At 40.6% G+C, this 23,124-nt stretch overlaps 1 protein-coding gene across 3 annotated transcripts in view; it reads left to right on the top strand.

The window, feature by feature from the left end:
• trim62.1 (tripartite motif containing 62, tandem duplicate 1) overlaps positions 1 to 16,082 on the top strand; it is a 35,508-nt gene extending 19,426 nt beyond the window's left edge. For all 3 annotated transcript variants that reach the window (XM_026167651.1, XM_026167653.1, XM_026167652.1), the window contains 4 exons: positions 2,656 to 2,751; positions 5,824 to 6,080; positions 8,732 to 8,847; positions 13,341 to 16,082. In XM_026167651.1, coding sequence (XP_026023436.1) covers positions 2,656 to 2,751; positions 5,824 to 6,080; positions 8,732 to 8,847; positions 13,341 to 13,891 — 1,020 coding nt within the window. In that variant the 3' untranslated portion in view covers positions 13,892 to 16,082. The remainder of the gene's footprint in view (positions 1 to 2,655; positions 2,752 to 5,823; positions 6,081 to 8,731; positions 8,848 to 13,340) is intronic.
• Positions 16,083 to 23,124: the final 7,042 nt, after the last annotated feature.

The following is a 23,124-nucleotide window of genomic DNA, read 5'->3' as shown; positions in this document are numbered from 1 at the left end:
TTTGTCGAGTCTAGCAATAATGCTCTGTAAATCCGAGCTACAGAACGGAAATTTTGAGGAATTTTAAAGCTCGTTTACATTTTTTGTTTTTTGTGGAAAACGTGCAAATAGTTTAGACTGTTGTGCGGTATAGAGACTGTTGTGCGGTATAGACTATTCTATATTATTTGATTTACTTCTATGTATCTGCCCAGGAGCTGCTAATATGACAGGAAAGTAAGAGGACGAAGGGAATGACAGCAGGATGAAATGAGTTTTAGATTTATAATCCCCAAGCTGTGACCCCCATTTCCTGCAGCTTGACGTCCTGGGGAAAATGTCATGTCAGACTTGTGTTGGCCAGATTCGATGGACAGGAAAGAGACGCCTCCACAGAGAACACACAAATACTCACACACACACCTGCACAGGCCATCTTTTTCTGTAGGTACCCGTGTACAAGCTCTTTCCGGTTTCCATTTGATATCATCTCATAAAATCTTCATCTGAAGGACAGTTTCTGCTTTTGGAAGATCAAAAAGGATTAAGTAATTGCACATTTGATTCAAGGCCTTGAATTAAAATGTTTTCACCAAGGTTGTGGGGTTTTGGTTTTTTTTGGGTTTTTTTGTTTTGTTTTGTTTTTTTGTATATTTATTTAGAAGGATTCAACAGATGTGGAGTTTCCTGTTTGTACATCCATCTAAACGCTGTGACAGCAGCAACAGTTAAAGCTGCCCTTCCCTGACCGGTCAGTCAGCGTGCAGCAGATAAGTGGTGGAGCATTTATTTATTTATTTATTTTATTCTGTCAGTGCCGGTCTATCTCAATGTGTGGGAGTGGCCTTTGACCCGCTGCAGACAAACGCGTAGCGATGAGGCAGAGAGCCTGCTGAGCCTGCCGCACTCCGATCATTAACATGGAGAGTCACACTCCCCCTCTGCACCATCCATTGTTTTCTGTTCCTGTCCTTGGTAAGAAACATGCTTCATTTCCCCAGCCCACATTTGCTTCTTTTAGTTGCAACTCATAACAAAGGTCAGAAATTTTCTGCTAAATGGATTCTTATTCATTTTTCCTGTCCCGTCGTAGGAAAAAATACTCGAATCAGTAATTTTTTATTTATTTTTTTCCCTGTCAGACAGGCTTGGATGGTAGTGAGGAGTGACGGTTGTTTTATTAGCCTCTCTAAGCTGACAGTTCCATTTGCTGGATTTTTGCTGCAGTTGGTGTTCAAAGGAAGTGACACTTAGTGGATCACAGAGAAGGGGGCACACAGGTTACTCAAGCAGATACACCAGGCAGCGGGAAAGCTTAACTTGGGGGCCTTGAAATAAATGAGGCTTTTGGTTGTGTCCTTTGATTCAGTTTAGTTTTAATTTCCCCTGAATCAAAGCAGTTGGTGCTAGTGATGCACTGATGGTGCAGTTCTGGGCAGATACTAATGCTGATGCTTAAATAACTGTTAACCAATGCAGATGCATGCTCTTTTTTGTTGTTTTTTGTTGTTTGTTTACCCTTATTTGCCAGGGAATTAAAAGCAATTATATTATAAAAAAAAATAACTGAACATTTTTAAAGCCTGTCTTTGGCAACAGAATGGCACCAAATATGTTCTTTCAGTCAACAAGGTCAGTGTTATTACCAATATATGTCCAGCTTGCCCAATATCGTAATTCAATTAATTTTTCAAAACTGTGACCCTTCTTCATCTTCTCATGTTAAGAGGTGTTAAGCGTCTCAAGATAATTCCTCCTTGTTATTTTGGATTTGTTTAGTGTCTGGTGTTGTTTTATCCCTGTTTTAACATCCTGCAAAGAATGTGTGATTTTTCCAGGTCCATTGTGCCCTAATTCTTTTAAAGAAAAATGTCTGCTTTTTTTAATATATAGATATTGTTGCTCACACTAGCAACACAGGTTAGTCCTTTCCCTGCTTGCATGGGGATCATTGCTTATTCAATTTTTGTGGAAATGTGTCTGCATGAGACATTTCTGGGCTTGTTTTTGGACGGCTTTTATCTCAGTTCATCGGTCAGATCATTGTTTTTGATGCAGGTGATTTGTCTACTGATGTCTGTGCTTAAGGGATTGCATCAGCTAAAATGCCTTTATCCAAAAACCTGAAACACCGGTGTTGTTGGCAAGTGAAACCTGCTTAAAAACTCTGCACCGTTCGTGACAATGGACATCCCAGCCATTTCCCGCAGAGCCAATTGCCTTAGGGAGACTTGGAGGTGGCTGAGCAGTGCAGGTTCTGCCAGCATGTGTCTGACTAGAGATGAGACCCAGTTTTTGTCTGACAGAGCCCAGTGTCTCCAGAGATTTCAGTTTATTTCTTTTATATCTCACTCTCCGTCTGGATTGTTTGTTTAAGCTGCAGCTTAAATCTTTGCTGCCTCATACCCAATCAAAAGCGATTTCTTACGCAAATAACACAATTTAAATACAGTATCACAGAGTTGGAAAAATACTGGTCTGCTAACATGATTAGCATTAGTTCAACGTGACTGATGGTGTTTTTGAGACTTTACCGGAAGCAAGCAGAAGCTGATTGGTTTAAATGGAAAGGGAAATCTTTCAAATACGTTTCACAATTGAGTTAAGCTCAACAGTTCTTTCATATTGAAGTCCAATTACTAGTCGCTGATCTGTGTTTTGTTGTCTGTGTTGCAGAGGGAGATGAAGGAGCAGCTGGCCACCCTGCAGGACAGTGAGAGGGGACACACTGAGGCCCTGCAGCTTTTGCAGAGACAACTCACCGAGACCAAGGTACTGTGACGGTTCTCCTTTATAAAAACAAAAAAACAAGAGTTTCAACTACAGGTAATTTCCATGATCCATATCATTCATAAAGCCTTTTTAAAATAGTGATAATTTGGCATTCAAAAATTCCAAAAAGAAATTCAGTTTGCAATGATATTAACAAGAAATGCACCTTGAACCACGAATCATGGTTTTTCTGGATTTAAAAAAAGGAAATTACTAAGATAAAGTAATTGTTGTAGCACTAAATATCACTCCACCTGCTGAAGCACGTAGGTTTATCTGTTAGAAGATAAGAATATCTGCATTTTTTTTAAGGTGTTGGAATTATTATCATTTTTTTTTTTTTTTAAGACAAAGTGCCTTTGCTGCCTTTTTCCCTTTCAGAATAGTAAACAAAATATGTTCAGTGAAAATGCAACTCACACTTTTTTATTAGCTTTTTTTCCCCCACTCAGTTACCCTTTAGTTAAAATCATACATATACAGCTAGATCAGAGGAAATGTCTGAGCAACTACTTACAGTTGAGAAGTAGGAGCATTTTGGCATGTTTGCTTAAAAAAATCAGTTTTCAATTAGGGTCAATAAATGGCTTGCTAAGAATGAGATTTTAGGCTTGTTTATTGTTTTCTGGCATTTTCAAAGACGAAACAATTAATCCGGAAAAAGTAACTAATTAGGATAATAGCTTGAAGAAGCAAATCCCCAAACATGTCAGTTTGAAAAGACTTCAAAGATACTTAGAGAAGCAAGAAATCTTGTTTCCATTTTAGACATCCAAATTGACACAGTAAAACTTCCTCATTACAAGCAGCACAAGAAATGAAAGGGAAAGCTCTGGGTAGTATGTGCACTTTTTCAGCCACTGATCATGCATCTTTCCTTCTTACCGCTTCGACTGACAGTTAAGTTCCAATGCATAAACTGGTTTATTGAGTGACTGTTTAATCTAGACACCATGTTTTAATCAGGGAGCTGTGAACATCTGCTCAATATGTCAGTCTTTTGACCTCTCACACACACCGCTCCTCTCTCCTATAACTGATATTGACCAGGTAAGGAGCTCTGACTGTGTTGCCGCCGTCAGCATTATTTGTTATTCAGGGAGTACATTTGTCTTCTCTCTCGTTTTTGTATGCACTGTCTGCCACCACACAACTCACCTCAGTGTCCGAGACCTGCCAGAGCGAGCCTGGCCTGTCTATTTCATCGCTCTAACTGCTACGTGCAGGCCTTTTATCTGCCCCGCCTTCTCTTTGGAAGTGAGCTGATTTCATTAGATTTACATCCATTTGTACAGAGTGCTCTGCCTGGAAGAGGGCTGCACTGTGACTATATCGATCTCTGATGCATTTAGGGAGCTGACAATGAAATGTCTCCTTGCATTGCTTATTTGTTTTGATGAAAGAGAGGTTGCAACCGCAGTAGTGTAGCTGGCAGCGTTCACCTCGTGTGGGTGTAGTCTCCATCGCAGCAAAGAGAATCCATGCAGAGCAAAGTCATGAAACTTAACAGTTGTGCAGTTTAAGTCTAAATGAAGGCCAAGTTTAAGGATTGGTGTGGTCCAGTGCATGAGTCCTGCATACACATGGATTAATGTAAGCTCATTGTGTTACTGCATTTCTTCACATGTCAGTTGCATTAACATTAAACCTTTCTGCCATCTTAGTCTTGGTACCAACACAGAGGAACAATCCCTCCAGCAGGTCAGCCTTTACCTATATGTGGCTCCAATTTTGATACCTTGGCTCACGTTTGCTGCGGAGGGTCTCCACATGAAGGACCGACACTCTCATTCACACGCCCGCCGGGGATTCTCTTGATAATCACTTGCTCCCAGGAAAGGTATCCAGCCTGCTGTCTCCAAGGGCTGCAAAACAGCCATCACAGACATCGCAGCCTGCTGGGCCAAAACAGCAAACACGTCAGTGTGACTGATAGCTGGGCTGCTGCAGTCCTCCTCCTCACCATCAGTTTTCAACTCTTAACTAGGTAGGAGGGCTGTGTTGGAGCTCACTTTAATGCCACAGCACTCAGAGTCATGTTAACAGGTTCTCACAGGCAGACTAAGAATACCTGCCCCTCGCCTGTGAAAAGCCCCAGAGAGACATGCCTGCTGTTTAAAGAGGATTGATTGAATTTTCAGGCGAGCGTAATTTACAAAAAAAAAAAAAAAGAGCCAGATGATAGTTCCAAAACCCAGCTCATCCTGTAAAGATCAGAGGAAATTCTGATCAGGCAAAATATTCATCGAAGCCTCTTAGAGACGACTTTCATCTGAAATTCTTTTTTGGATTGCTCTGAGGTCATTAAATTTCTCTAATTCTGAATTGCTCTGTGATGGGCAGATGTTTGGATTTCTTTTCAGTCAGTGTGCAAACACAAGTTCAATTTTTTTCCATTAAAATGATGACTATTTGAAAAATAAAAGTTTTAATGAAATCATGCTCAGAAGTTTCAAACTGAAATCTCTCCCCTCGTCTCAGTGCAATTTCTGGGTTTTACGTCACATCCCTTTGTTCTGCCTCTCTGACACTCCAGCTGCTAACACTCAGATGATTAATTCTCTTTGATGTCCATCTTCTCATTCTTCCTGTTAAGCTACAAATCATTTTCTCCAGTTCTTCCAATCTGCCATTCTCTGTCAACTGCTCGGTTCACTCAATGACTGTCTGCAGTAGCCTCTCCACCGATCTCGATGTCCTTTGTGACCTCCTCCTGGTCATCTGTTGGGGTTATTTCTATTAGTGTGTGCTCCTGTTTCTCCTCATCACAGTAATATAAAACAGACCTGTTTGTTTCCTCCCTGTGAGGTTGTACACATGCTCTCAGAGAGCCACTTAAAATCAATACATGTACAAGCTGAATCAATGAATGGCTGTTAATGCAATATTAACACAATTTAGAGTACTGTGTAAGCCCTTGAATTATTGACCCATGTCTAATTAAGAGTTAGACTGTTGTGACTGAATCACTCACTAACTACAGTATGAAGTCTGCTTCACAATCCTGTAATGACATTTTCAAATAGCCCAGCCAAGAGGGGTTTAATTTTCCCACCGTCTTTTGCTTTTCAGTCCTCGGCCAAGAGTCTGCGGGCAACTATCGGTGACGCATTTGAGCGCCTTCATCGATTCCTGCGCGAGCGTCAGAAGAGCATGCTGGAGGAGCTGGAGATGGACACGGCCCGCAAACTGTCCGACATTGAGCATAAGATCCAGCGCTACAGTCAACAGCTGAGAGATGTCAAGGAGGGCATCCAGATATTGCAGGAGCGCCTGAATGAGACAGGGCGACACGACTTCCTGGAGGGTGTAGCAGTCACATCTGAGAGGTGCTTCTTTTTTTTCCTTTTTTTTCCCCTCTGTCTCGCACTCAAAATGTATTGTAGTGCAGTAAGAAAATACGAGAGAGGATTCAGGTATATGGAAGTAGTATCTCAGAACATGCCAAATGTGTGTTCTGCTTGTGCTGACGTTCAGGAGAAAGTACAGATTTGAGTAACAGCAGTGGCTAATCCCAGAGCAGATGGAGCATTAGCGCTGCAATAAACCAGCTGTAATGTTTAATCTGGGAGTGGCGCTTGAGTATGATTTAATTGAACAGTTTAATATCTTTAAATTGTCTTGATAAGGTTGACTATAGAGTTGGCAAAGCTTTAATTAACTCAAGGATGCCTTAAATTTAGAGTTTGGTACAAATGTGGTGTCAAATGAGAGCTGGCCAATACTGTTTTGTTTAGATTTTTATGAGCTGGAAACAGTCCCGGGAACTGAAGAGGGCATGAAATGAAGCGTTTGAAGCACTGAAAATCCAACATGGGCACATATCGAATGAAGGGACTGGCACAACTCCCTCAACCTTTTATTGGGTTCGTTTTGGAACAGGCTATGTCAAAATGTTGAGCAGCAATGTTGTTTGATGTGGGGGAATAAAAGGTATTGTAGTGAGTCTAAATGATGACAGTATATTATATAATCCTGATGTATTTTTAAAAAGGTAGAGGTAAGAGCTATTTTGGCACCAGTTTTGAAAATAAAAAACATTAAAAACATTATTATGAGATGTATACAGTCATAAGAAAGCCAAGTTGGTCTTAATTTAGAGGTCACATCGTCAATTGTTAATGTGGACACAGAAGATGAAGGAACAAAAATACTAACAAAAAGAGAAACGAAGAACAGAAATGATGTTGGTCTCCCCAGTAGGAGTATAGCCATGAGGCTCATGATGGCCTGGCACCTTACAAAGGTCTTTGTTTTTTTCTGTCATGTAGTTTTGTTACATGAGCTACATGTGGCTTCAATAAAGAACGTACTAGACCACCAACACATTACAACAGCAGAAGCTCAACCATGGAAAGCCATGTCATGAAGCTCCCAGCGCACAGTTTTTGTTCTCCTGTTAATGCCAGAGGAGGATTGGAGCTCTGCACTGTGCGCCTTTCCCCTGTAACTTTGTGGTCTGCCTTTTCGTGGCTGAGTTTTGCTGTATTTCCTAAAACCTTCCACTTTACAATAGCACCACTTACAGATGATCATCAAATATCTAGACATCTAGAAATTTCATGAACTGACTTGTTGTAACAGTGGCGTTCTATTACAGTACTACTGTGGAATTCAATGAGCTTGTTAGAGCGACCCATTCTTTCAGTGTTTCAGTGCTACGTGGTTAGGTTTATACACCTTTAACAACAGGAATGAAAACACCTGAACTGAAAGATTAAAAGGAGAGTCACGTAATACTTCTGTCCTAACATTTTGTCCTGTACTTTAGACTAAATCAGTGTAAGCGGGCAAATTGTCAGTCAATCCATCTTTATTATAGACTCAAATGGTCCAAACAAGAAAATCATCATTTTAATACAGAAAGACAAACTGTATCAGTTTGTTCATACTTGAGTTAACAAGTTTATATTTGTTAGACCGACAATAATTTCATTATCAGAAACATTGAGCCTGTAAATAATTTATAAAGGAGATTTCTTAAGATACTTGCACTGATCCATCTCAGTCTCTTTTGTAATAATATCATGGTATCGTTTTGTGGTACTTGAAGTCTCCCTAAACACCCTTTCCTCTGGTTTGACTAAGTGTGAAGTGTGCAAAATTCAGAGGTGTACAATGGGCTCTACGTAAAGAAATTGTCACTTTGTCCATACATGTAGTTGTGTATGTAAAAGGCTGTTTGTTTGTGCACACATCACTTGGCATTCGCTAGAAATATTTTCTTCAGATTAAAGTGCAAAAGTGTTCTTAAAATATAAGATGTGGTCATGGTTTAAAAAAAGCCCCCATCTGCATTGATCTGGAGATGAATTGAAACATGCTGTTCTTGTAAATGCAGATCCAGCAGCACTTCTGTGACCCGTACCATCTCTCTGCAAGCTTACAGTCATTTCTTTTATGGCTTACAGTAGCTACTTGACCCAAATCACCTTGTGATCAGATAACAGAAGAAAAAAGTTTGCGCTCTCAATTTCAAGATGAGTCACAGAAATATTTCTGTGGGATAAAGAAAGAGGAACTCAAGATCTTAGATGTCGAAAACACATGTAAAATCTTGTTTTGACACAGGAGGAAGAAGAATTAGCACATTGACATAGGTTGCCTTAAAAAAATAGCATTTGAATAGAAGAGCTCAAAAGCGTAGGAAAGTCCCATGAAGATTTCACACTGTTAACCAACTCACTCGATTGCTTGCCTGATCTCTGAACTTCATGTAAGTGCTCTGAGTGATTCGTGTAGAGGTCCGTATTGACTGTGTACTGTGATTATTATTTTTATTTATTTATTTTTATCCCTGTGCCTTGAGATTCATGAAGTAGTTTGTCAGTTGCTTAATGGCATATTTAAAACACACAAAGTAGATTTATTACTCGAGGGGTCAATGTTGTGGTCTGAACACCACAGGCAGTGTTATTAAGGGCGGGGGGAAAGCAGCAAATTGGATTTGGACTGTTATTGATCTCTCTTTCTGACTCAGGATCAAGGGGAAGATTCATGAGACCAACCTAACGTATGAGGACTTCCCGACATCAAAGTACATGGGTCCGTTACAGTATACAATATGGAAATCACTCTTCCAGGACATTTCACCAGGTACGATGGGTGCCTTCAAATCCTTAGTCTTGTCTTAATTTCAGTTTGAATGAGTCTGTTCTTATTGTCATTATGTGGGAATTTCCAAAAACAAAATGCTGCTGTTTTCACTGTTTGAACACATTTTACTGTTTCGCTAACTCATTCAGGCTTATATATGTAAAAATGTGTAGAAATGATTTAAGTAGGCTGAAGGTACTTTAAATAACTTAACTGTTGTCGATCCCACCTTATGCTATATCTACACCAGGGAAATGCAACCTGACAAAAATGATTGCAACTGTGTGCAATGAACTTGGAAAAGGTTGACCTATTGCCTTTAAAAGTTGTTGCTTGAAAGATGGGAACCAGGTCTGCATCTTCAAAGCAACTTTGGTATCAAGGCAGCAAAAAATGTAATGTCTGTTATTGATTTGGGCCAAGTTGGCATTATTATATTATATTATATTATATTATATTATGATGATTGTCTGTCAACAGAAATCACAACTCTGATTTTCAGCTGTGCTTTTTAAGTCTTCATTGTTTGAAGACGATCTGTGCAATTGCATCCCTGCAGGTACTTGCAGTTAGTCACTGAATGCAAATACCAGGTAACCAGAAATTATTTTCCTAGTTACAAGGACGTTGGCATCCTATTTTTAATCTAGTGTGACTGACCCAAAGGAGGTGGACATTTTAGGCCAGATGGTGATGAAGAAGAGCTTTACTAGCCAACCTGCTCGTTAGTCTCTGGACATGGGAAGATACAAGCTGAACAATTAATGGCATAAGAATAACTATTACTCCTGCGCTAAAAGCACTAAAAGCCTGAAGCAAACTGTGCTGTGTGTCCAAGGTGTTTCAAAACTGAGCCAATGCAACGTAGCTTAGAATTATAATGAGATTGTACACAATAAGAGTGGGATTTTGTTTTGTTTTTTTGTATATTTTGACATTTGATGTGCATTTCAAACTCAAGTATGATCTTAAATTTTATGTAAAGTAAAAAGATCTCAAAGTTTTAAATGAGCCTTGCTTATATGTAGATGTACCCAGCCATGTTAGTAAATATACAGGTGTTAAAGGAGTGAATACTCACTTTTGATGTTGCTTGCTTTTAGTGCCGCTCCCACATCCTACCACTAAATGAGTCTAGACAGTGGCTAGCTTAGCTTCTCAGATACAGTGGAAGTAAACAGCTTGTCTTGCTTTGTGCATAACTGAAAAAAATCCATCTAGCAGCCCCTCTAAAGCTCTCATTAACATTGCATGTTTGTTAAATCAGTTTAAAAGCAGCACTTTGTTTTCTGTGTGGCTGTCTGTTCCTGTTTTAAAGCATTTTTGGCCTGTTTGACTTTGTGCTAAGACTTTAAAACCACAAATTGCCGGTTATACTTTATTTGTCCATATTAAACAGACAAGACTTTACATGTTAATCAGAGAAATTAAAAGAGCTGGCTTCTGGCTTTGGTGGTGTTTGGACACAGCCATACTTACTCTTTTCACCCGGTTTCTAGCTGTTGTGTTTATATTTTACCCAAGGATATTAGAAAGGAATTAATCATCTCAACTAACCTGGATAGAAAACAAGTAACCACATCTTCCATAGAAGATGGAGCCTAGAATAGGTTGATAATCTAATTTTCTTCACAAATATAGAGTGTTGGAAGATCCAGCATTAATATTTCTGGGAAGCTTTTGAGCTTCTTTCTCGTCTGTAATCGAACCTGCAGGTTGGTAATGTCCTTCTGTGTTTGCGGTCCTGAGAGGAGCTCTGCCATCTCTGCCCTACAGTCATCACTCACTCAGAGGAGATTATTTAAAATAATGTGCTGAGGATTTTTTTTTTTTTTTTTACTCCCTCAATCAATTCTCTCATTTCAGCCTGTTGCTGGCTGAGTGGAGGCCGGGCACTTTCTTGGCCTCCCTTGACTGCCTGCCAAATGGAACAATTGGTTACGATCCATCACCAGCAGTTGCCAGAGATGCAACAAAGACATTCTTCCCATCATCCCTTGTTGTCACTGATGGGTTAGCAGAAATAACTACCAGACCCTGTGCCATTTTTTTTTTTCCCCTCCTTTCTCTTTTCCTATTTTTTTTTTTCCTCATGTTCAGCAGCGGGGAAATGGAGTCTCCTCGTGTGTGTCTGCCTTCATGTTTCTTCATATGACACACAGAGGCACTCCGCTTATGAAATTTTAATGACTCGATTGTAACAAACACTGCAGATGTCATTGTGTGAAGAAGCTATTGTGCTGTCCACTGGCAGACTGCCAGACATTTCACCTCCATTTATCCCAGCTGATATAAATACGGGAGAACTGGAAAGTTGCCCTTCCCTCTCTTTCCTGAATTTGCTTCATATAAAAGAGGGCAAAGAGAACAAGATGTTATTGTTTGGCCTGAAGTGCTTCCCTTATAACTAAACGTTTGCAGACCCGCCTCCTACAGACGAGCAGGGCTGTGAGCTGAAGCTGCTCCTCCCATCCCTGTAATTACTGCTTCTTCTCTTTACATGGTCGCATCCTGTGCAGACTCATGAGAACACTTCATTTTTGAAGTATATGATGTATACAAGAATGTAAAAACACATTATGAAGACGACATCACAGTGTACGCACACTCACATGCACACGGGTCATGTTCCTGAAATAGGAGTTGAGCTGCAGTGGGGTGTGCCATATAATGACAACCCATTACTCGTCCTCTACCACAGGCCAGGGCTCTGGTCACCTTCTCCAATTCTGGCAGCAATTATACATACATACTGTAATGTTGTTTGGGTTAAATGCTTGGTTTTCCCAAAAGATAACACAATGCCTCTTACTTTAACTCAGTAGTAGCTTGGAGTGCAGACATTTTAGGATTTATTTGTCCGTTTCGCTTCTCTTCTGTATGGCTATTGAAAGAGCCAACCTTGACCAGAGTCTGCTTTGCAAAAAAGAAATGTACAACAAGAAAGTTACGTTTCATGGTTCAGGCACACTAAAGCGCCTCCTAGTGAAAATGGCTTCTAGCACTAGGAAAAATCTGGTTTCTCAGACTTGGTGATTGCATTCAGCCCTCCTTTGGTGGCCAATCAAATGTAGCTGCATTAAAGACTTACAGTTATAAGGCAATTGGAGACAGGTTGCTTCCCATCATGTGACCTGTGCAAACAGTCACACCCCAACTTGGACTCACTGCAGTCTCAGACAGATTGATGAAGGTTTGAAATTAATTGACGTCTAATTTACAAATCCAGATAGATTGGAGGCAACATGTTAGCAATCTGAGTAAAACCACACTGATCAGCGCAACCTGTCTGTGACATGATTACTTAGAATTGACGTTTTGGCCCTATTCAGTCACAAACTGTTAGCAGACTGATTGCAACTCTTTGAAAGTGGTCTGTAAAGCATTCATATCAAAGGCAGCGAGATCCCAGGGTCACTGCACATGGTCACAAAAGTTTTCTTTAGTGGGACATTATTGGTCAAACATCGGCATTGACCAGCTTTGTTGAATTAACAGCGATTAGCATCTGAGCAAACCAAATGATTTTGGTTGTCAGCCACATTCACAGCTGCTGCATTTCTAACTAACTGGTTCATTAAATTTTAATTCCACAGCTTGGTGAGTGTGGATTGATAAAGTTTATGAAACTGGTATCTCTGGGCTTTCACTCAGATGTTAGAAAGATTCCACAAAAATTAAGCCCCCGAATCATTTTTAGAAACTAACTTATAAGAAACTCAATAATGATAATAATAATAATGATCATGATGATGATAATAATGCAAACACTAGAGGTTCAATTCGCCAAATAAAGGCAAACAGAGAAATTGTGATTTATCCCAGATTGGCTGGTTGTCATTGTTACCATGGACAACATATGGCCACGTTGTTGCAGTATCAGTTACCCTCCAAAATCATGCCCCTAATTACAATATCTGCTGTCACCATCTTGTGCCTTTAAAAAACAGCAGCAACCACAAATCCTGAAGACAGTTCTTCATAACTCTGCCTGGAGGTTTGAGCTTGTTGTCATGCAGCAGAATAAATTTGGGACTGATCAGAAGCCTCCCTGATGGATAAGAAGGATCTGAAGTTTTAAGCTTTTTCAAAACTGTTTGCAAAGTACTGCAAATCAGAATCGGAGCATGAAGCCGAAACTTTTGTTCCAACTTTCAGTTTGTGATCGAAATGATGAAATCGATGGTAACTTTTCTGTTTCATCACCCTGACCCCACCTCTCCTACAAAGTGACCAGCAGTCTTCGAGTTTTCACTCACTGCCTCAGCACAAAACTGTTCCCGCAGCGGCAGCATGATGGAGCAAACGGACTTGCTGAGAATAACACTGCTGTCCTTGCTTTTCTGTCTGGCTAAGCTGAGTCATAACATATTAATGTGTTTGTTTTCTTTCTTTTTTTTTACTTTTTGTTTTATTTGTCATTGTTCAGTCTCTTTTCAGGGTTAAATCTAAAACTAAATTAAATGTTCGCTCTTGTTCATTTCTTTCTTCAGTGCCAGCAGCTTTGACCCTCGACCCCATCACAGCCCACCAAAGACTGATTCTCTCAGACGACTGCACCATCGTGGCCTACGGGAATCTCCATCCACAGCCTCTGCAGGACTCCCCTCGGCGCTTTGATGTCGAGGTGTCCGTTCTGGGTGCAGAGGGCTTTTCGTCTGGCGTTCATTACTGGGAGGTGATGGTGTCGGAGAAGACGCAGTGGATGATCGGCGTGGCCAGCGAGACAGTCAGTCGCAAAGGCAGCATCCAGATCCAGCCGAGCCGCGGCTTCTACTGCATCGTTATGCACGACGGGAACCAGTACAGCGCCTGCACCGAGCCCTGGACCCGTCTCAATGTCAAGAGCAAGCTGGAGAAGGTGGGGGTGTTCCTGGACTACCCCAAAGGCCTCCTCATCTTCTACAACGCAGACGACATGTCTTGGCTCTACACCTACCGAGAGAAATTCCCCCCCAAGGTCTTCCCCTACTTCAGCCCTGGCCAGAGTCACGCTAATGGCAAGAATGTGCAGCCACTGCGAATCAACACAGTACGCCTTTAAGAGCTGCTCGCCTCTGTGATCGCAGTTGTCCTGACAGATGAATCTGTCATTGATGAATCCACGGGTTTCACGTGTTTCAAAAGATGTTTAAGAAGTCACTTTCAAAATGTTAAATAGGGTGTTTGAAATACTTATTTCCTTCAGTTCGGTGTTGGAATTGTGCTCGATGTTGCTCTTAAAACTAAAAACTTCATTTTTTTTTTCTTCTCCTTCTTCTTCTCTTTTTGACTTGAAGTGACTGTACAGGTACAACCTGCTGTTGAGCCTCATTCTGCATCTTTCATGAAAAAGATGGCATTAAATGGAGATAGTGGGGACCCCTGGGCTTATTTTGAGGTCTGTGGCAGCAGAAGTTATCCTCAGTTTTAAAGTAACTGTCTAAGGCCCGCCTTGCACACTCCCAGGGGGCTCTGCTCTCTGTATCAAGCTTCAGGCTTTTCAGACTTGACGTCCTTCTCTCTTTCCCTCCCTCTCCCTGTCCAAACAAGTGGACAGTGGATACCAGTCACTTGTCTTCTCTGCGCTGTACAGTTGGCTTAGCTTTGTCTGTGGAATGTCTGTGGCATTTGGCGCCTATTTTGGCTTTTGATTGGACAGCGATCTGCTCGTCAAGTCTGCTGGCACTTTTTTTTTTTGACTTGTCTCTGAGACCATGGTAGTTCCTTCTACATCCATGTGTCTGTACAGGTTTTATCATTGTGTAGAAAGCTCCAGTTCTGTGTGCACCAGCACCTAAATGAATGATTATAGAAGTCCATAGGTCGCTGAGGTGATGAGGTTGTGCAGACATATGCTGCTCATTGGTGGAAATGAATACGTGTGTGTGTGTGTGTGTGTGTATAAAGTATCAGTAGTTTAAAAAACTCATCATGCTGGATCATGTTTAAGTTACACAACGCCTGACGTTTGATCATTTGTCTTGATGTCAAAAACATTTGTAAATCATACTGAACTGAACAGAGACAAATGCATAAATTCTCAGATGTGAAAATCTGACCATTATAGATCAGTTCTGAGACCAGTTGTTCGCTTTGTTATTCTAAATCCTATCATTTGTGTAAACTGTACATTTTAGGAACTTTTAATTATCAAATAAAAGGTGATGGATGGATGAACGCGAGCAGTAATACGATATTTCCTGTGACTTGCATTCCCAAAGCTGCTGCCGCCGCCGTCGCTGTGATTAGAATCACTGAGAAGTCCTCAGAGGCTCACTTGTGTTTTTGACACGTGCCTCAAGTGCTCTTGTTTATCATTAGTTAAACACAAGTCGAGCAGAATCTGCTCTAAGAGGCTCTTGTCCCTCGGCCAGTTCCGGCACACTGAGAGACGCGTGAGGCGCTCGGAGGGGATGTTCACGGGTGTGTTTGTGCAGCCTGCTGCAGCTATAATTTTAAATCCAGCTTTGGTTGTGGTTGATAAACACCCATCTGGCCATCCAGGCATACCCACGGAGCGGCCAAAATGTTTATTGCAAAATACCCTGCTATCAAGCAGAGCTTAATAGATTTTTCTTCTGCGGGAAATCTACAAATGAACAAAAAAAAGGATCAGTTTGACCTTCCATTGCCTCTGTACACATTTGCATTTGTATGTGTGTCCTCTTGTTTTGTCCGTGCAAAAGAAAAATCGGGGCAGTGCCCCTGTTTTTGTAGGATGTGATTGCAGTATGACGCAAACTAGGGTCAAATTTTGTGACTCTGCAGATGACTCTGTGCGCTTGTCTTAGCTTGCACAGATCTGCAGGGGCCTGCGAGTTATTCACCAGTTATCTGATGTGGCTGAGTAACACCTGACACACCTCAAATACCCAACAAAAATGCCCCCAGATAACACGGTGGGTTATTTTTCTCTCTTCGATCTGTTATTAGGGAAAACCTCCTTGGAGTAACCCCCCAGGTTAAAACAAAACTTGACCCCAGTTTGTTGCAGACCCTTGTGCTGTCTGCTTCATTAAGACTTTATGTTAAATATTAAGAAGGAGATTATTGTGAGGTGATGTTACTGGTGACAGTGATGCAAATGGTTAAAATGACGATAGTATCTATGACACTTTTAATGATAATTATGATGATTGTGTCTTTTGATGAGGGGCCCCCTTGTGTCATTGTGTGAATATATTCTAGTGAGCTTTTGCCACTGGAGGTTTGTGGGAAATGTTTTAATGTACAATAAATGACTGTGAAAAACCCCACTGTCTCATTAACTTTGTTTTGCTGGTGCATCAGCAGCAACTCCACAGAGCAGTCCGGTTCATTTTTCTCATAATACCAATTCGGAAAACTGAAGCCTGCTCATCTGCACACCTCAGTGTGCCACAGAACAGAGTGTTTAATAGAGAACTTACATAGCAACTGCAGCTCAAGAAATCAGTGGATCAGAGAATTGATCCCCGGCTCCTCCAGTCCGCAAAACATAGTGTCCTTGGAAAAGATGCTCTAAGAAGCTGCTGTAAATACTTAGAAAGCGAAGGAGTGGGTGAATGTATGTTGTAGTCTAAAGCACATTAAATGATCAGTAAGTCTAAAAAAGCAATACATAAATGGACTCTATTTATCTTTTGAGTGCCAACATGTCATCACGCATGACTAGTTTTCATTTTGGAGGAGAGGTCATCAATCTTAAATCTACTTCTTAACTTTATTATTTCTTCTTTTCTTTCCTTGTTCCCCCTTCTCACATTTTCTAGAAAAATAGAGCACAGCTTTATCTCAGGGTGTAAAATCAAAACATTTAGTCTTCACCCAAACCCAGCCTTGGTGCTCTTTTTGTGCAGCACCACCTGGCGTTTAACTTCACCTTTTATTTGTGCTGTTTCCTTTGGACATTGAAGGGTAGCGGTCATCTATTCCTCCATCTGTGACGATCTGTCACATTTTTGTTAAACCATCATCATAATGAACACCATGCGGCAGCTGAAACCAAAACCCCTAAAATGAAACATCTGGTAGGCAGATGAGTCCTGCTTTAAATGTAGGAAAGCTTTGTCTGAGCTTGTCAATACCTGCTCCAGATCAGAGAGAGTTTTCATGCCACACATTTTATTGGGCTGTGCCAAACTCGCAGCTCTGCTAAGGTATCCAGCAGGGATGTGGGAGGCTGTGCACTCTTTTTCATTACTGTTCCCTATTTTGGCTGAGACTGAGGCTCGGGCGTGTGACATGATGAATAAAAAGATGTCTGCTGGAGTTCAGTGTTCCCTCACTGCGGATGAGCCACCGTTTTCAATGCATCCTGTTCGTCTGCCATCTGTGATGCATCTGAATGAAGCTCAGTGAAACGGCAAAGAAGAAACTGTCGTGCAGCCCCTTTATTTAACTTTTTTTTAATCTCGACAAAAACGATTAACGTCTGAGTCACGTTCTGTGTTAAAAAACGCCAGGAAGAAAAAAAAATGTTATTTTTGTTTCTGACTTTGCGCCTTCGTTCTTTCTTCTTTCACACTCCAAAGCAATTGAGCGTTGTTTCATGAACAAACAGTGCAGTTTGAAGCAGTGCCATTGATCCAGAGCACACCCTCAGGACAAGAGGCTTCATATTCTCAGCTTTGACTCTGCGTACTTTTCTCCTGTGATTAAAGACATTTTTATCCGAGGAGAAGGTGTCCAACCCGTAATAGACATTTTTCCCAGAGGGGAAAGTGTCCATTAAAAAGTCACTGAGCTCTCCTTTGAGAGACTCGTATCTGATTCCAGTCTGATGTGGCCCTCCTGAGGCGGGAGTGTAGGGTTTTTAATCTTCTAAGTGATGGGGAAAGCAGAAATAGAGGCTCACTTTTGTCATCATTTTTTCCCTTCCTGCTGAAGAACGAGCTTCAGCCGTAATGCTGGTAGCATGAACAGATCCATCATCCATGTTATTATGCAGTTTATGTTCAAGGATTATGCACTGTATTAGATTAAATGGGACTTGAGGATCATGACTGTGCCACAGGATTTTACACCATCTCACTGCTGAAGGGATTAGTCCGACATCTATTTTGTTAATTGATTGAACACTGAGGTCATTTATCAAGCCAGAATGCCAAACATTGTCTGCTTCCTGTTTCTCCCATGTGTGGACTTCTTTTTCTCTCGTATAGGGGTGTGATTTTCCATTAGTTATGCATTTTTGGACACAATTCTCCATTACTGGCTTCTCTTCATTGGCTCAATGTTGAATTGATACAAAGTCGTGAATAATTAGCCTCTATTATATCTTAAAGACCTCATAGTACATTATTATTCTAACAGAGCACTTCGCTCTCAGACTGCTCGCTTACTTGTGATTCCTTGAATTTCTAAAAGTAAAAGGCAGGATCCAGCTCCCAGTTTGGATTCAAGAGACAAGACACCCTCTCTGCTTTTAAGAGTAGGCTTAAAACCTTCCTTAGAGCTGGATCAGATGGCTGTCCCTCCCTGAGCCTGCTTTTGCGGATATTTTCCTGTTAAAAAGGAGTTTTTCCTTCCCACCATGACCAAGTGCTTTCTCATAGGGGGTTGTTTAATTGTAGGGGTTTTCTTCAGTGCCATGAGCCATCTGTTGTTGTCATTTGGAGCTTCATAAAGGAACAGATGAACTTTAGATAGTTGTGTATCCCCCTTTTGGTTGATAAACACACTCCAGGGCTCATTAAAGAAATGACAAAATCTTGCCTTCATCCTGTCTCAGAAATTTAAAACAGAAAAGAAAAAAAAAGTTGTGTAGGTGAAGCAGAGGATTACTCATCTAGCTGGGAGAAGATAAAACACTTGTGGGTGTCTTGTTAAGGCAATAAAATGTTACGCCATTAGGAAGAAAATTATCTCAAATCTTGTATAAAAATACAGTCTGTTGTTCTTTCCACCCTCCTCATAGATCACAGTTCCAGCACTGAATAGTAAGAACTTCAGAAATGAGGAAATTTGAAGCAACTTTTCCAATTAAATGTCATCATCTACTTATATAAAATAAAAAAAATCCTCCCTCTCGCTTTCACACACATTCACACCCTCTCCACTGCACTCCTCAAACTTTTGTCCACAGCGGACACACAGAGAAATTGACCTTCTTGTATAATCTTGCATGAGTCAGTGTATTTGTCAGCACAAGTCTCTACACCGTAAAAGAAGCAGTGCGAAGGTGTTTAGCTCAATCAGAGAGGAGACAGCCTAATTCACCTTCATCCTGTTTCCTGAGTCCTCCTCATGCTTCTCCTGTTACATGCTGAAGCACTGAACACAGCGAAGTCAGGGTTTGTTGTTGTAGCAGAGTGCCCTCTGGTGTTGGCACGTTTCCCTAAGTTTTGGCTGCTACATCATGTCAATTTTTATCTGAATTGTTCATCATTAAAAGAAGAACACAGACATTTTTTATGCAAATAGTTGAAGTAGAAACCTGAATTAAAAGGGGGAAAAAATCGTTTCCATGTCTCCTCTAGAGAAGTCAGAAGATAAAGCAGAAGATAAACTATAGTTTGGTCCCTAAGTTTTTGGATAGTGACACAGATTTGGTTTTTTTGTTTGTTTGTTTTTAATTTTGTCTATGCACACCACTGCAGGGGATTTTAAATCAAAGAATCAGTATGTGAAGCACAGGCTTCCAGCTTTAATTTAAGGTATTTGACAAAAGTAAAGCATTAATTGTTCAGGAATTATAGTCTTTTTTAAATGTATTTTTTTATAAATAGTCCCCCATTTTCTCAAAATGTTCAGAATTAATTGAACAAACTAGCAGAATTTTAATTGTTTTTATTACGTGGATGAAAATCCTTTGCAGTTAATGATGTTCTGCTGAAGGTGCTGCTTGTTTGTGAGTCTCTCTGCCTCCAGTTTTGCATTTATTGAAAAAAGCTACACTGCTGGATTGTGATCAGCTATCTGACTTGGCCATTCAAGAATATGCCCAACTTCTTTACTTTTCTTTAGCAGTATGCTTTGGGTCATTATTCATTAGCACTGCGAAGCACTCAGCATTAGTCTTAAACGCTAGTAGCCTGGTTCCCTGCAGCCATGCATGCCGATGCCACAACGCTATGTCGATCATGTTTGACAGATCTCTGGCTTCAGATGAGCCGTTTCCCTCCTCCATCTATTTCTTTTCTCATCATTCTGGTACACGTTTATCTTAGTTTCATCGCTCTGAAGAACAGAACCGTGCAGGTTCCTGCAGATATTTTTTGTCAAAGTCTAATCTACAGGGTGGGCAATTTATATGGATACACCGTAATAAAATGGGAATGGTTGGTGATATTAAAGTCCTGTTTGTGGCACATTAGTATATGTGAGGGGGCAAACACCTCAAGATGGGTGGTGACCATGGTGGCCATTTAGAAGTCGGCCATCTTGGATACAACTTTTGTTTTTTCAATAGGAAGACGGCCATGTGATACATCAAACTTATTGGTAATGTCACAAGAAAAGCAATGGTGTGCTCGGTTTCAACGTAACTTTATTCTTTCATGAGTTATTTACACGTTTCTCTTTGTTCGCAGCCATTGACATGTTGAAGAGGTTAACACGTGAGGAGCGGATCGAAATTGTGTTGATATCTGGTGAACGCAGTAACCGGGTCATTGCAGCAGATTTCAATGCAAGACACCCTACGAGACCACCCATCTGTGAACAAAGAGAAACTTGTAAATAACTCATGAAACCAACCATTCCCATTTTATTACAGTGTATCCATATAAATGGCCCACCCTGTAATCTGTCCTCCTTGTTCTTGAGTGTAACCAGTGGTTTGCACCTTGTTGTAAACCGTCTATATTTCCATACATGAAGGCGTCTCTTGATTGTAGATCTAAAAAAAAAAAAGATACACCTTGACTTGGATGGACGTTATGAAGGTGTTCTTCTTAAAGACGGAAATAATTCTGTCATCATCCACTTTAGCAGTCTACTGTGGTCTTTCAGATCTTTTGATATTGCTGAGCTGGCCGGTGCATTCCTTCTTTTCAGGAATATGATTGATGATTTAGCAACTCTTAAAGTTTTTCCACATTTTTTTCAGCCAGAAAATGTCATTCTTCACTTTTCACTGACAAGATCAACACTTGGATTTAACTTCAGCTCATTTATCTGCTTCATTTGTTATGAAACAACCAGGGAACCTGAACACGAAATGGCCTGTCAGTTAATTATCCAATTATTTCTGAGCCACTGAAAATGTCTGTAACACCTAAACAGTTGATGGAAAACTTTTGCTCAGTCACTTGAATTAAAGCTTAAAGTCTGCACTTAAATCACATGATGATTGTTTGATTTAAATAGTCTGTAGTCGTGTACAAAGGCAAAAAAAAAGGCCTCACTGTCCTCAAACGTGTGAACTGAACTGTAGATGTCTCAATAAAGTGCAGAGACAAGAGAAGACACACAAAATTGGAGTAAATTAAGATTAATTTGAAAGTTATTCCTCTAAAACTTTCATTTGAATTTTTTTTAATCACTGAAACGCCAAAACTAACTAAAGAGAGCATGCCAGAACAATTTGAGACCTATTGGTCTAAAGCGGCTCTACCATTTGCGAAACTGGTCCAAAGTTGTTTTGGGTTTCCTTTTTCTTTTTTTTTAAAGGTTTGAGAAATGTGCTGTCTCATGTGTCTGGACAGGAAAACCCGATGACCTTTTCTGAGCAGGATACATGCCTTTTAAATATGAAGATATTGCCAGAGGACCAAGTCAGTTTTGTTTCTAAAGCAGAGGTGTCAAGTGTACAGCCTGCAGGCCAGAACCAGCGGAGGGGGGGGGCATGAACATGAATGACTTTGACACCACTAATATGAAAGAAACTAGAACCTATCGTCAGTTATCTCTAAGCCTCACTAATAACACCTTACATTTTGTTTGTTTAGCCAATGCGTACAAAAGAAGATTCTTCTGTAGAATCACAGACTTTAAGAGCCAGGTTTTAGTTTTTGCAGGGACTTGTTGCCAGACAACCAGATGAAAGTCAAACAAGTCACCAACAACAGAAACAGGTAACACGGGAACAACTTCAGCTGTCAGAGAGATTTAGTGGGGCTGAATGGTACTTCTTTGGTACTTTTTGAAAGAGCAAAGGTACCTATTCCAGTCTGTGCAAAGTTAATGTTCAACTTAAAGGACAGAAACGAGAGTGGAAATAATTTCTGTGCCTGTTTTTAAGTAAAAGCACAAATTTAAACAGAATAAAATTTGATTATTTTCAAAATTCCTGCATTGAAAATGTAGTCAGTAAAAATATATAAAGTAAAAGCATTTACTATAAAAAGAGGTCTTATTACTCATAAATAAGTATTACAAGAAGACACTCATTGGACATTTTATTAAAAACACCTTGCTACTACAGGGTTCAATGCTTTTGAAATTTTTAATTGAACAAGGTGGTGGAAACATTCCTCTGAGGTTTTGGTCCGTATTGATATCATAGCATCACACGGGTGCTGCGGATTTGCTTTCGGCACATCCATGATGTGAATCTGTTGTTCCACAAAATCCCAGAGATGGATTGAGATCTGTTGACAGTGGAGGCCATTTGAGTACAGTGAACTCATTGTCACGTTCAACAAAGCAGTTTGAGATGATTTGAGCTTGTGACATGATGCTTTATCCTGCTTGAAGCAGCCATCAGAAGATGGGTACAGTGTGCCAGAAACAATACTCAGGTACGCTTTGGTGTTAAATGATACTCAGATGATGCAAAGTGACCCAAAATGTGCCAAAAGATATCCCTCACACTTACCTTCACCACCAGCCTGAGCCACTGATACCAGGCAGGATGGATGCAACCTTTCATGTTATTAACACCAAATTCTGACCCTACCATCTGATCAGATCAGGCAACATTTTACCAATCATTTATTGTCCAATTTTGGGGAACCTGTGTGATGATAGCCTCAGTTTCCTGTTCTTAGCTGACAGGATTGGAACCACGTGTGGTCTTCTGCTATTGTAGCCCATCTGCTTTAAGGTTCAAGAAGAGATGCTCTTCTGCACACCTTGGTTGTAATGTTCTTCGAGTGTTCCCAAGAGGCTGAAGCAGTCTGGCCATTCTCCTCGGACCATTTTTTATATTTTCTCTTTTATGGAGAAATACTTATGGTTAAGTGGGAAAATCCCAGCATATCTGCAGCTTCTGAAATTGTCAGACCAGCCTGTCTGGCATCAACAACGCCAGCATGTTCACCCAGATCTTTCTTCCCCATTCTTCAGTTGGTTGTTAAGACCATGTCCACAAGCCTAAATGCATAGAGTTGCTGCCAGTTGACTGGTGATTGGTGTTAATGAGCAGTTGAA

The sequence above is a fragment of the Astatotilapia calliptera genome, chromosome 5 (genome assembly GCF_900246225.1).
Source record: "Astatotilapia calliptera chromosome 5, fAstCal1.2, whole genome shotgun sequence".
NCBI classification, from domain to species: Eukaryota; Metazoa; Chordata; class Actinopteri; order Cichliformes; family Cichlidae; genus Astatotilapia; species Astatotilapia calliptera.
This window is presented reverse-complemented; position numbering and strand designations above follow the sequence as displayed.